The sequence below is a fragment of the Aptenodytes patagonicus genome, chromosome 20 (genome assembly GCF_965638725.1).
Source record: "Aptenodytes patagonicus chromosome 20, bAptPat1.pri.cur, whole genome shotgun sequence".
NCBI lineage: Eukaryota > Metazoa > Chordata > Aves > Sphenisciformes > Spheniscidae > Aptenodytes > Aptenodytes patagonicus.
The window spans coordinates 2,100,869-2,113,530 of record NC_134968.1 but is presented as its reverse complement, the minus strand read 5'-3'; the positions used below and the strand labels follow the sequence as shown (position 1 = coordinate 2,113,530).

General features: G+C 63.3%; 2 protein-coding genes across 3 annotated transcripts in view; one reads left to right on the top strand and one right to left on the bottom strand.

The window, feature by feature from the left end:
- ARHGAP23 (Rho GTPase activating protein 23) overlaps window positions 1-5,229 on the top strand; it is a 30,728-nt gene extending 25,499 nt beyond the window's left edge. For both annotated transcript variants that reach the window (XM_076356849.1, XM_076356847.1), the window contains exons 15-24: window positions 171-289; window positions 371-526; window positions 1,013-1,091; window positions 1,511-1,584; window positions 1,708-1,797; window positions 1,984-2,109; window positions 2,254-2,295; window positions 2,411-2,504; window positions 4,028-4,059; window positions 4,173-5,229. In XM_076356849.1, coding sequence (XP_076212964.1) covers window positions 171-289; window positions 371-526; window positions 1,013-1,091; window positions 1,511-1,584; window positions 1,708-1,797; window positions 1,984-2,109; window positions 2,254-2,295; window positions 2,411-2,504; window positions 4,028-4,059; window positions 4,173-5,201 — 1,841 coding nt within the window. In that variant the 3' untranslated portion in view covers window positions 5,202-5,229. The remainder of the gene's footprint in view (window positions 1-170; window positions 290-370; window positions 527-1,012; window positions 1,092-1,510; window positions 1,585-1,707; window positions 1,798-1,983; window positions 2,110-2,253; window positions 2,296-2,410; window positions 2,505-4,027; window positions 4,060-4,172) is intronic.
- A 4,175-nt stretch (window positions 5,230-9,404) lies between these two features.
- Window positions 9,405-12,662, bottom strand: part of SRCIN1 (SRC kinase signaling inhibitor 1) — a 58,365-nt gene continuing 55,107 nt past the window's right edge. Inside the window, exon 20 of the mRNA XM_076356474.1 lies at window positions 9,405-10,387. Coding sequence (XP_076212589.1) covers window positions 10,262-10,387 — 126 coding nt within the window. The 3' untranslated portion in view covers window positions 9,405-10,261. The remainder of the gene's footprint in view (window positions 10,388-12,662) is intronic.

Genomic DNA, 12,662 nt, shown 5'->3' with positions numbered 1-12,662 from the left:
GTCACACCCCTGCGGCGTGGGGCACCCCGGCACGGCAAACCTGGGGGCTTTGCAAGGAGGGGGGCCTCGCCTCAGGGCTGCCATCATGCCTGTCCCCGTAGGGCAGCAGGGATGCTCTTCCCATTTGTCCCGGCTCATTAGCAAACTGTCCTGTGGGTTTTTCTCCCCAGATGAGAGCGGCACCCAAAAAGCCCCGTGGGGCATCAACATCATGAAGAAGAACAAGAAATCTGCCCCCCGGGCCTTCGGCGTGAGGCTGGAGGACTGCCAGCCTGCCCCGGACAACAAGGTACAGCCGCGCTGGCAGTGCCAGCCCTTGGGGACCCCTCACGGCCCCGGCATCTCCGTCACCCCCTCCCTGTCCCTGCAGAACGTCCCCCTGATCGTCGAAGCCTGCTGCAAGGTGGTGGAGGACCGAGGGCTGGAGTACATGGGCATCTACCGCGTTCCCGGGAACAATGCGGTGGTGTCCAGCCTGCAGGAGCAGCTCAACAAGGGAGCCACTGAGATCAACCTGCAGGACGAGGTGAGGGCAGGGTGGGCTGCATGTCCCTGTCCCCATCCTTATCCCCATTCCCTATCCCCATGCCTCTGGGATGCTCCTGGGGCTGTTGTCCTGGTCCATGGCTCTGTCACCATCCCTGTCTCCGTCATCATCCTTGTCTCCAACATGATCATCATCCCTGTCTCCATCATCATCCCTGTCTCCATCGCCGTGACCTTCCCTGGAGTGGCAGGGCCGCCTAGCGGTTGGTGGCAGCAGTGTAGGTGGCAGCTTGGGGACACATTTATCCCCTTGCATATCGCCACATTGCTGCAGTGGCACAGAATTTTCCCTAGCAGATGCAGGGTGGGGACAGCCGTCCTGCTGTCCTCACGGCCACGGTGGTGCTGGCTGGTGTCCCCCTCAGTGTCGGTGGCCTGGGACTCCCCCGGCTTGGGGACTTTCTCCCACTGGTGCCTGGGTTTGCCTGGCGTGGTCTCTCTGAGCAGCCTCTTCTCTCCCCCGCAGCGGTGGCAGGATCTGAACGTCATCAGCAGCCTGTTGAAATCCTTCTTCCGAAAGCTGCCCGAGCCCCTCTTCACTGATGGTGAGTCGCTGCGCCCTGGCCATGCACTTCCCCCCGGGGGCCATCGGGGCCCCCAAAGTGGCCACAGATGACCCTGTGCCGATGCCTGCGTGTCGATGGCCGATACCAGGCTGACCGGCAGCCCCAGAGCCTGTCCCACCCGTCGCCGCGTTGGGGACAGGTCCCCAGACCCTGCGACAGAACGAGCCAGTGGCCATGCAAGGCGAGGGGCTCTGTAGGCCCCCTCCTCACTGAATCCCCTGGGCCAGCCCTTGTCTTTGTCTCTCCCTGTCCTTCTGTGCCCCATTGCAGTGGGACCCGAGCAGCACCCCCAGCCCCCTCCCCAACATCTCTGGCCGGTGCATCTGGGGGGGTCCCTGGTCCTGGGGGGTGCCCCCTCCCCTCCGCCCGGCTCTGACCCCACCATGTCCCACTTTCAGATAAATACAATGACTTCATCGAGGCCAACCGGATAGAGGACGCCAGCGAGAGGATGAGGACGCTGCGGAAACTGGTAGGGAGATGGGGCTGGGGCTGGGGTGGGGGACACAGCCCTGGAGCCCCCCACCTTGGGTGCTGGTGTGGGTGGGAAGGGTGGGGGGGGTGAGCAGAGAGGTGACCTGGTGCCTCCCCGCAGATCCGGGACCTGCCAGGTCACTATTATGAGACGCTCAAGTTCCTGGTGGGTCACCTGAAGACCATCGCTGACCACTCGGAGAAGAACAAGGTACCATCTGCCCGCCCAGGGCATCCGGCCCCGGGCGCCGTTCCGGGGCCAGGCATGCTCTCCCGGACCCCTGCCCCACCTCGAGCCCCCCCAGCTCGGGCTGAGCTGGAGATCGTGGTGGGGTGGGAAGGGAGACGGTGCCTGATGGAGGCCACGGGCAGGCACTAACCCCAGCTCCGGTTGCAGATGGAGCCCCGAAACCTGGCCCTGGTGTTCGGCCCCACGCTGGTGCGGACATCCGAGGACAACATGACCGACATGGTGACGCACATGCCTGACCGCTACAAAATCGTGGAGACCCTCATCCAGCACGTAAGTGGTATCGGCGGGCAGGTGGGCATCGACGTGGCTGGAGGAAGGGGCTGATCTGCACCCCAGGGGAAGGTGCTTCCCGGCCGCACTGGGCTCCCATTGCTCCTTGCCAGTCCCTAACCCCTCTCCTGTCTCCCCCCGCAGTCGGACTGGTTCTTCAGTGACAAGGAGGACAAGGGCGAGAAGGTGAGTCCCATCCCCCTGGGGGGTCTTGCTGTGGGGCAGGGGGGGCGCAGAGCCCCGGTTGGGAGCTGGGGTGCCATCGGCAGCCGCCTGACTGCTGCATCCCCTCCTCTTGCAGACCCCCGTGGATGAGAAGGAGGCTCAGTCCGTGCCTAACATCGAGTACCTGCTCCCCAACATCGGCAGGACCGCGGCGCCCGGCGATGCCGCAGGTGAGGAGCAGTGCCTACCGCACCGGCCCCTCCGGTCCAGGCATGGGGCCACCCCAGGGCGTCTCTCCAGCCACTCCATTCCCCCACGCTCACACCGCTGCGGAAAGCCAGCCCCACTCGCCGTGGCCAACCCCTGCGTGCCGGAGCGGGATGTCCCGGCACCCTCCTCACCAGAAAGTGGGGACATCTTCCCTGGGGGTGCCAGCAGAGCCCCCTCCCCGCCCTCTCCCGTCACCCTCCTCTCCGGTGGCTGCTCCTCGTCCCTCTGCAAACCCAGCCGGACGCGGCGCCCCGGCAGCCCGTGGGACCCCTGCCCGCGCCCGCTTCCCCACGCCGGCCCACGCTGCCAACCCAGAGACTGGGAGACTTTGATGTTCGACTGATTTCTTACGTTCTTTCCTTGAACTTCTCTGTGCTGTCCTCTTCCTCCTCCTCCTCCTCTTCCTCCTCCAGCGGACCTCCTCGAGAGCTAGAGCGGGTACAGTGTTGATCCTGGGTGCATTGCTCATGCACTAACTCCTCCGGGTGACCACGAGAGAGCTGGGAGCAGGAGGGGGGAGCGGGACGGGAGGGGAGGGGGCCCTGACCTGCCCGGCCACTGTCCCCAGGGGTCCCCAGCATCAGGAGGGGCTGCCGAGCCCCTGGGGAGCCCCAAATCCTTTAACCCTGGTTCTCCCACATCATTGGCCAGTGCCTGCAGCGGCACCGGGGCTGTTGTTGGCATCCCCTGGCAGGGATGGGTGCTGGGTGTCCTGGGACTGGCACACCCAAACGCCGGGGTATGGGGGTCCCGATGCCCCGGAGAGGGTCAGCACCCCCTTTCTGCCTCCCCCTCTCTCGTTGTCAGCAGCTGCTAACCCCATCCCGGGGCATGCGGGGTGGGAGAGGGTGTCTGTTGTCTTGTCCTTGTCCTTCACACCACGGCAGCAGGGCCAGGGCTGCCTGTCACCCCCGTGTCCCCACCTGTCCCCTAACTCCCCAGGGAGCCAGGGCAGCCCCGTGACCTGTCCCAGCCCTCTCTGTCACAGCCCGTCCCAGACCCCGCTCCGAGGCTGGATGTGGTATCAAGCCAGCTCCCTATGCCCCATCTCGGTGACGTGGCAGTGGCAGTGCTGTACCCAGCCCTGGTCCCATCTGTGCCCCGTGGCCGTGGGAGGGTTGGGGTCCTGCTGCTGGCGTCCTGGCTGTGTTTCCTGGCTGTGTGTGCCTGCGTGTGTCCCCCCCTTTATCCCCACTCCTCGCCTTGGGGCTCTGCAGTGGGCGAGCAGTGCCGGGGACCCCCCGTGCACCACCGGAGCCCCCCCCACGCCAGCCTCCCGGCATCTCCTGCAGCTGCCGGCACACAAACCTGCTCGGCGCTGGTGTCCCTGCCAGGGGCCAGCCGGTCTGATGGCCCTGGCATGTTCCCATCCCAGTGTGGGGGAACGGAGCAGCATCCCCCAGGTCTACCCACTGAACCCCCTCCCCAGGACATGCCCACCTCTGGGGCCTGGCTAACCCCCCCTCTCCGCTCTGCTTTACAGGCTCAACCCGCAGCGGCTCTGCCAAACCGAAGGTAAGAGGGTCCCGGGCTGGGGGCTGGCAGGGAGGGACGCGATTGCTGGGGCACTGAGCCCGTCCCTAACCCTGGCACCGCCATCCCTAACCCCGGTGTCACCATTTTCCTAGGGCACGTGGCCGTCGCGGAAGGCACCGCCGCACCGGGAACTCCTCGCCATCCCCTTCGTCTCGGCTGCCGCCCGCAAGAGGAAGAAGAGGAGAGAGGCCGAGGGTGTCGGGAGCAGCACTGACGATGACGCGGAGCACAGGGATGCCCCGGGCCGGGAGCAGGAGGACGAGGGGACTGCAGCCGCCCCGCCGGGACCCGGCAAAACCCCCCACAGCGCTGGCCCTCAGCTGGTGGCCCCCAGCCCGGCTGGGATGGAGCGGGAGAGCTCCCTGGAGCCCGGGGGTGCCGGGTCTGAGCCAGCGCCGGACGCCCGCTCCATCGTGTCAGGCTACTCCACCCTGTCCACCATGGACCGCAGCCTGTGCTCCGAGGTGCATTCGGTGGCCGGGAGCCGCGGGGAGGAGGCGGACGATGAGCGCAGTGAGCTCAGCCACATGGAAACGGACACGGAGAGCCGGGAGGGTGTCCGGCCCCAGCCGGGGCAGGCAGACGGGGGAACCGTCGATGAGGACAATGGGCCCCCCGGCCGCCCCTCCTTCAACTCCCACCGCCTGATCCAGTGTGACACGCTGGCCCGCAGGAAGCTGGGGCGGCCCCGGCCAGCCGGCGAGACCCCGGCACCCACCGGAGAGGACCAGGGCTGGGCCCCTCCCGGGCGGCCCTCGCTGCGGGAGCAGCTCCGGCAGCGCCTGCGAGCCTCTGCCGATGACATGGGGGTCCGCCTGCGCCGAGCCCACTCCCCCGAGACCCGCCGCAAGAAGAGCAGCTGGCGCCGGCACACTGTGGTGGTGCCCGGCAGCCTCAAGGACCTCAACTTCAACGAGTGGAAGGAGCCCAGGGGGCTGGAGATGTCCGCGGGACCCTGCCGTGACAAGGACTCGGGGCTCAGCAGCCTGGAGTCCACCAAAGCCCGGCCACCAGCACCCGCCCCGGCACAGCCCGGCGCTGCCGGCGAGGTGCCAGGCACCAAGAGCCCCCCAGGCAGCCCAGGCCCCCCGGCCCCCCTGCGCTTCCCCCAGTGTCTCTGACCTCCTGAGATCCCCCCCCGCCTCCCCGCAGCTCACCCCCTGCCCCCAGCCAGTGATTAATTTAAGGACTCGCCTTCGTTCTCGTATTTAATTGTGCTCTGGACAAGCTGCTGTTATTTAACGAGTCTCCGTGGCCCCCGCGCCGTGGATGGGACAAAGCCACCTCGTCCCCCTTGCTTTGGGGACCAGCAGGTTCCCACGGTGGTCCCGTGCCGCAGCCTGCCCCATCCCATGGTGCCCCGGCCCCCGGGCAGTGCCAGGAGGGTTGGAGGGGGGGCTCATGGGGCCTGTCCCCACCCCAGGCGGTGGTGGCCCTGCTGTCCCCAGCCGCGGCGGTGCGAAGTGCGGGCGCTTCCCTGGGTGCTGCGGCTGCCCTCGCCGGAGACCTTCCCAGCGCTGGGGACCCTCGATGCCTCGGGGACCCTCAGTGCCATTGCACTGACCTGGGTATGCTCTGTGCCGTGTGCGCCGTGGGGTCTGGGCTCCGTGCCGGGGTGCGGCTGAGGCAGGGTGGCCCTTGGCACAACGGACAGGGTCCCCTGGGCTGGGTGTTTGCATGGGAGCGGGTGTGACGGGAGGGGCTGGCACAGAGGGGCGCCCTGTGGAGGGGGGGGGGGACGGGGACACTGCCATCCCCTGCGCTGCCACGAGCCGCAGCCACGATCCGGCAGCAGCTCGGGACCTGGCACGGCACGGCACGGCACGGCCCCTTCCCCAGCCCCGCTCCCCTTCCTACCCCCCAGGCCAGAAGCACTTTAGGAAGGGGGTGCGGTGCAGCCGCCCGGGGGGGACCACGGCTGGCGGGGGCGCGGGGACCCCCAGCCTCACCGTGCTGGCACACAACGTGCCACACGGGCTCGGGCGGCCACTGCCGGGGCCGTGGGGGGGTGTCAAGTCATGTCACTGTTTCTCTGTGTCGTTCTCATACGTTATGCAAATATTTGCTGTAAAGTTGGTTTCCCCCCCCCCCCTTTTTTTTTTTTTTTGTAAATAGTGTCTCTGACCGTGTAACATATTACAAAGGATTTATAAGGATTTTTTAAGAAGTTTTGCTCAGCTGAAAGGCCAGCCCCGACCAGGGGACATGCTGGACCAGTGTTGACTTTTTAAACCCTCCTGCATGTGGCCCCCCCCCGGCGTGTTGTACGAGTCGGCCGCGGAGCCGGTATATGCAAAACTGCAAAAAAAAAAAACCCCCCAACCAGACCCCCCAACAAAAACACCCCGCTTTGGATGCTGCCCCCCCCCCAGTCTATATATTGGAAATAAACTGGTTAATTCGAGGAGGTGGTTTCCTGCCGTTATTGCTTCCCCTGCTTGGGGGGGGGGGCTCAGCACACGGACCCTGTTTTCCCGTGCTGCAGAGCCCGGTCCTGGAGCACCGGCATCATCCAGGGAAGGATTTAGCCCAGCTTTTCTGTGAGCCTGGGGGGAAGGAGCTGGACACCCCCCCCCCCCAACCCGTCCCCAGGGGCTGTGGGAGCGGGGTGGTCTCGGGGGGGGGGGGGCCAGGGATGTCCCACCCCATCCCCAGCACAGCGACACAAGAGACCAAACCTGAGGGGGAAAAAAGTGCCACGGAGAAAAAAAAAAAAAAAAGTAATTTTATTAAAGCCAGACACTCTGATAGAAAAGAAAAGTAATAAAGGGAAAAGAAAAATAAAAAGCAACCCTTTGTCATCGGAGTTTGCAAGTTACAATGGTCACGTTGCGCACAGAACTACCCATGGCATCCACAGCGACACAGGGACAGCGACGGGCACAGGGCGGGGGCGGCGGGGGGCCAGCCCCCCCCCAGCCCCGGCCTCCGCCCTGGGCAAGGCCCTTTTTTTTTTTTTTTTTTTTTTTTTTGAAATTATTTTTTTTTTCTTTTAAAACAGTTCACAAGAAAATTCATGCGGAGAGACACACGACGTTGTAGAAACCCCAAAACAGCCTCTAAAGAGTATTAGGAATTTTTTTTTCTTTTTTTTTTCTTTTTTTTTTTTTTTGTCCTATTAAAAGTCGTAGCCTTTTTTAAACAACATCCAGACAAGTAAAGCGGGGTGCGCATGCAGCGGGCGCCTCCGACACATGCACGATGCAGGCAGCGCTGCTTTTTTTTTTTTTTTTTTTTTTTGCTTTTTTTTGATCATTTTTGCAACATTTTCCTTTTTTTGTCCTTTTTATTTTTTCTGGTTTAAACCAGAATCAAGGTGGGTTTTTTTGTTTTTTTGGGGGTTTTTTTGTTTTGTGTTTTTTTTTGTCCTCTTGCTTCAGCGAAGGCACCGGGGCTGGTGCTCACGGACGGTTTGCATGATGCCATGAAAGGACGGACGCACACGCACGCAAGAGACACACGCTCACGGAGAAACCAGCCTGATGGGCAGCGGGGACGGGGGGGGAAGAAATGGGTGCAAGCCAACGCCGTGCACCCCCTCGCCCAGCGCCGTGCACCCCCTCGCCCAGCACCGCCCTCCTGGTGTGGAGGTGGGGGGGGGGTCCCACAGTGTGGCACCCCGCAGCGGCAATGCCTGGGAGGGGGCTCCCAGGACAAAGCCGGGGTGTAGCAAAGGGAATGTGGGACACCCCCCCCCCCGGCCCCCCACCACCACCAGCTGGAGCTTGCTCCCAGCGGGATGGGTGTCCCGGCACACCCATGGGTGCCACCGGGATGAGGCTATGCTAACTACAGCACCCACACCCCCCAACCCCCCCCCCAACCCCTTTGCACCTGCACGTCTGTGTCCCGGGGGGGGGGGGGGAGGTGGCACTTGTCCCCCTCACACCCCCAGGACAGCAAGGTGGCGGGGGGGGGGGGGGGGACACGACTGGGTGCAGGTCCCCTCCATGGGTGTTGGCAGGACGGAGGGTGGCACGTCCAGCCCCCCGGGAGCACCGGGACGGGTGTGGGTCAGGGGGGCTGTGGAGGGGAGGGGGGGAACGGGGCTGGGGGAGAGGGGGACACCCCCCCGCCCCATCCCGGCCATAAGAAGCTGCGGCTTTGCTACAGTGTTTCACTTTGGTACCAAAAAAATCATTAAAAATTAAATAAAACGCATCAACTGACTGCTATTGCTGCTGGGAGGTGGGGGCTGTCCCGGCCCCGGTGCCGTCACCCATGGGTGTCAGCGTCCCCGGGGGCACCCGGCCTCTTCCACCCCCTGCTCTGGCGAGGGACGGGGACGGGACAAGGAAGGTGCTGGACGGAGGATGCGAACTCAGCATGAGGGCTAACAAGCTGCTAGGAACCGACCCTCTCAAAATCACAAGGAGCTATAGTCTAACCAGGGAAGAAAATCCACCCCCTAATATACCAGACGTGAAGAGATTTATTTCTTTTCTTTTCTTTTTAAATATTTATATATATATTTATATTACGTATATTATATATATATATAATATGTAAATATATTTTTTAAAACAATATAAAATGTTAAGACACTTCACTTAAATGTAAAGAGTTGCTTTTTGCAATCCAAAGAAATTGCATCATGATTTTTTTTTGTTTGGTTTTTTTTTTTCCTCTTTGTTATTCAAAAAAAGGCTCGTTCTTCTGTACAAAAATGATTGATATACAAAAAAAGAGAGGGGGGGGGAAGAAGAAAAATAATAGTTAAAAAAAAAAACCAACCCAAGGAGAACTAGCCAACGAAAGGAGTGATTCGATCTCGTGTTGCACTGCGGCTGGGCTGCGCTCACGGCAGCGGTGGGTACAGGCGCACGCAACGCACACGCACACACATGCACACGCACACCCTGTGCACACCCGGTGCACGCCTGGCTCGGCTGTGCTGATGGGCGGTGGACACGGGCAGGCATCGCCTGGCCACGCACCCTGGGGACCCCCCCCCCCTGGGTCCCCCAGGCTTGGCAGGGCTGGGGCTGCTCCCCTGGGGAAGGACCGCGGCGTCACCGGCTGCGGCGTGGGGTCCCCATCCGGCACCTCTGCCGGAGCAGGGGGCTCCGGGAACCTGTCCTGCCTGCTTGTCCCCAAGGGCATTCGGCACTCGGGAAGGGGATGGAGGTCTAGCAGGGTGTCCCCGTGCGGACGGAGCCCCCCCCCCCCCCCCCCCAAGCATCACAGCATCCCTCTGCCCCGGCCACCGTGCCTGCCCACCCAGGCGACCATTTAAAGTGCTACGTTCCGACCCGAGGGCAACGGGCAGCCCGACACGACCCGTTTCCGCCCCCCCCCCCCCATTTTACATCCTCAGCCTTCGGCCCCTCCGGCACGCCCGGGCGCTCCGCGGCACCTCTCCCGGCTCCCTCCTCCCTAGCCCTCGCACCGGCCCCCGGCCCTGGGGAGAGCCGGGGCTGGCGGCTGGCGGGCGGCCGGTGGCAGTGACACCCCCTTGGGATGGCACCGACCCCTCGGCCAGCGAAGGATGCAGCCCGGCCGCGGTGCTGCCCGCCACCCACCGCCGAGACCTGGCCGGAGCGCCGAGCATCTTCTCCTCCGGGCGGGTCGACATCGCAGATGCTGGGATGCTCGGCGGCAGCGGTGGGGGGCGAGCGGTTGGGTCAGGAGGTGTCGGGGGCGTCTTTGGCAGCCGCTGTTTCCCACCTTTCCGTGGTGGGATGGGTGCTGCCCGCGTGGGCAGCAGGGCCTGGCGCTGCCCGGCATCCTCCTTGCTTGAAGCTGGTGAAACTGGTGGCGTGAAGCTCTGAGAGCTCTTAAATAAACAGAAAACGGCGGGGTGGGGGAGGGAGGGAGGGAGAAAAACCAAACCAACAGCAACCCAAACGAACCGAAATGAAAAGGAAAAAGAAAAGAAAAAGGGAGGAGAAAGAGAGAGAGAAACAGAAAGTGGCTGGTTGGCCATTGTGGAGCGAGATGGGAGACAGAAGTCGGGCCGTGGCGGAGCAGAGGCGAGACACAAGTCGGGCCGTGGCGGAGCAGAGGCGAGACACGAGGTCGGCCACATTGGAGCAAGACATTGAAAAAACAGAAAGAGAGGGACGGGTGGCGATCCCTCCAGGTGCCTCAAGAAGACAAGTCCCAGGGAGGAGGAGCCCAAGGAAGAGAGAAGCCCGGCCCCAGGAGCAGGAGAGCGGTTGGGTGGAGCTGGCAAGGATGCTCAGAATGAGATGGAGGAGTTCCTTGCCCCAAAGGAAGTCAATACGGGGATGGATGTTCTGCCAGATGCAGGTTTTTCTGAGACCGCGGGGGAAGTCTCACTAGCCTCTTTAGATGGTCTAGCGGCCTAGAAAGAAAAGCAAGATTCAAGGAGGAGGAGGAGGAGGAGGAGGAGGAGAAAGGGGAGGAAAGTCAAACGGTTTCTTAAAAAAAAGACAAAAGAAAGGTTGGGGGGGGGGGGAGGAAAGGAAAAAAAAAACAACCAAGAACCAAACAGGAGTTTGTTCAGAAGCAGCATTGAGTTAGGCCTGAGGTCAAGCAGCTGGAAAAGATCCACCACAAACAGAGCACGAGATGAGCTGGTCCCACGCGTTACTGGATGGGAAGGGGACGTCCCCGAGAGGAGGAGAGAGATGAGAGAGAGAGAGACAGACGGACATGTGGACAGACAGGCACACACAGAGGCGGGTGGGCGGAGGGGAGAGGGGAGAAAGGCGGGGGGGGGGGACAAGAAGGGCAGTGTTAGACCGGGCGTGCACGCCACGCGGCAGAGCCCAGCTCCACCGGCTGGCGCCGGGGCTGGTGGTGCTGTTCAGCCGAGCAGGGCAGAGCCTCGGCAGCCCCACGCCAGCCCCAGCTCCTCCGAGAGGTGACGGTGCCCACCCTGGCCCCCTGCACCCACCGCGCTCGTGTGATCACCACCAGCAGTGACATGACCCAACCCTACTCATGCAAAAGCTGGTCCAAAGGGAGCCGGGGCCCCGGGAAGGAAGGATGCTCGCAAACCCTCCCGGAATGGGGAGAGGGCTCCTCCAGCCCCCCCCTCGCCCCTGCCACAGCGGGGTGGGCTGCTGGGCGGGGGCACGGCCAAATCCTGCACAGGGAGGGCAGCGAGGACAAAAATGCCATGGAAAACTCCTGGTCCAGCCACCCCAGCGAGGGCACCGGTGGGTACCAAGGGCCGGGTGACCGATGCTGCCACAGGATGCCCCAAGGTGGGGGCAAGGGGGAGCACGGTGACACTGGACAGCCGGGACTGTGCTGGTGTGTGGCCTCCGGGGAAGGGGACTTGGTGGCCTCCCTGGGGTGCTTGGGGCCAGGAAGCATCTCCTGGCCCCTCGGGGCTCTCGGCACAGCCCTTTCGGCTGGCGTTTCCCTGCTCCCCAGCCCACAGGGCAGCCCTGGAGTGGGGGGCAGAGGGAAATCCCCCCGTCTCTCCTTGATGCTGCGGGAGTGTGAAAGCCCACGTGTACCTGTATATGCTGGGGGGGGGGGGGCTGGCAGGGAGACCCTGACCTCGAGGACGGACCCTGCCCGGGGACGTGCCACCACCAACCCGGACCATCTCGGTTGTGGTCACGACAAACAGCACCTGCACGGCTCCAACCCGGCACCGGAGCAGCTGAGGGGGGGACAGGGTGGGGCTGAGCCCTCTTGCCGGAGCAGGGGGAGCGAGGTGCCCATTTTGCTCATGCGACATTTGCCCAAATGGCATGAAATCACCCCCAACCCAGCTACAGCTCCAGGGAGCTGGGAAAAACCTCTGGTTTGTCCGACAGGGTTTATGGATCCAACAGAATGAGCAAAATCAGGTTTATTGGGTGGTTTCTTAACACCAGGCCCAGGGAAGGGGATTGAGACACAGAGCAGGGAGGACAGGATGGGGTGAACCCGCTCGTGGTGCTGCTGCCCACCGCGGGGAGGCAGGAGGGGAGGGCTGGGAGGGGGGAGAGGAGAGACGAGGGGGGGTGGAGGGCAGCGAACTGGCTGTGGTTACCTTGCCTGTGGCCTGAGCAAGGTGGAGACCACCGCCAGCACTGGGGTGTCAGCAAGAACAGAGGGGAGTGAGCCCCGCCGCCCGCGGCAGGAGCGGTCCCCGGGGATGGAAGAGGGATGGGTGCTGGGCCAGGGGGGACACACACCATCCCATCCCAAAGCGCTCCTCTTCCAGCTGCTGTGGCCCCCCCCACCCTCTCCTCATGCTGCCAGGTACCCTGGTACCATCACCCTGTCCGCGACACCCCCCCTCTCAGGACGAACTGCTTCTGCGGACACGGCGTCGCGATGCATGGAGGGTCCTGGCTCTCCGAACCCCCCCGGGATGAGTTGGGCAGCCCCAGCCCGGGTAAGTGAAGCCCCTGGGAGCCCCTGTGCCAAGCACATGGCTCTACAGCACCCATCACCGTGGCCAAAATGTTCTGCAAGGAGGTCTCAGGGTCCCTCAGGGCGAGGGGACCAGCGCTGGGGCTCAGTCCTGTCCATCGGGGCAGTGGTGGCACACAGGGCTGGGGGACGAATGACTCCGGGCTTCAGCCTCACACCACACTTGTCATGAGTTTGCCACTCTCAGCACAAAGTCGTGTCCCCGTCCCCAGCAGCCAGCTTGGAAACCACCACACCAG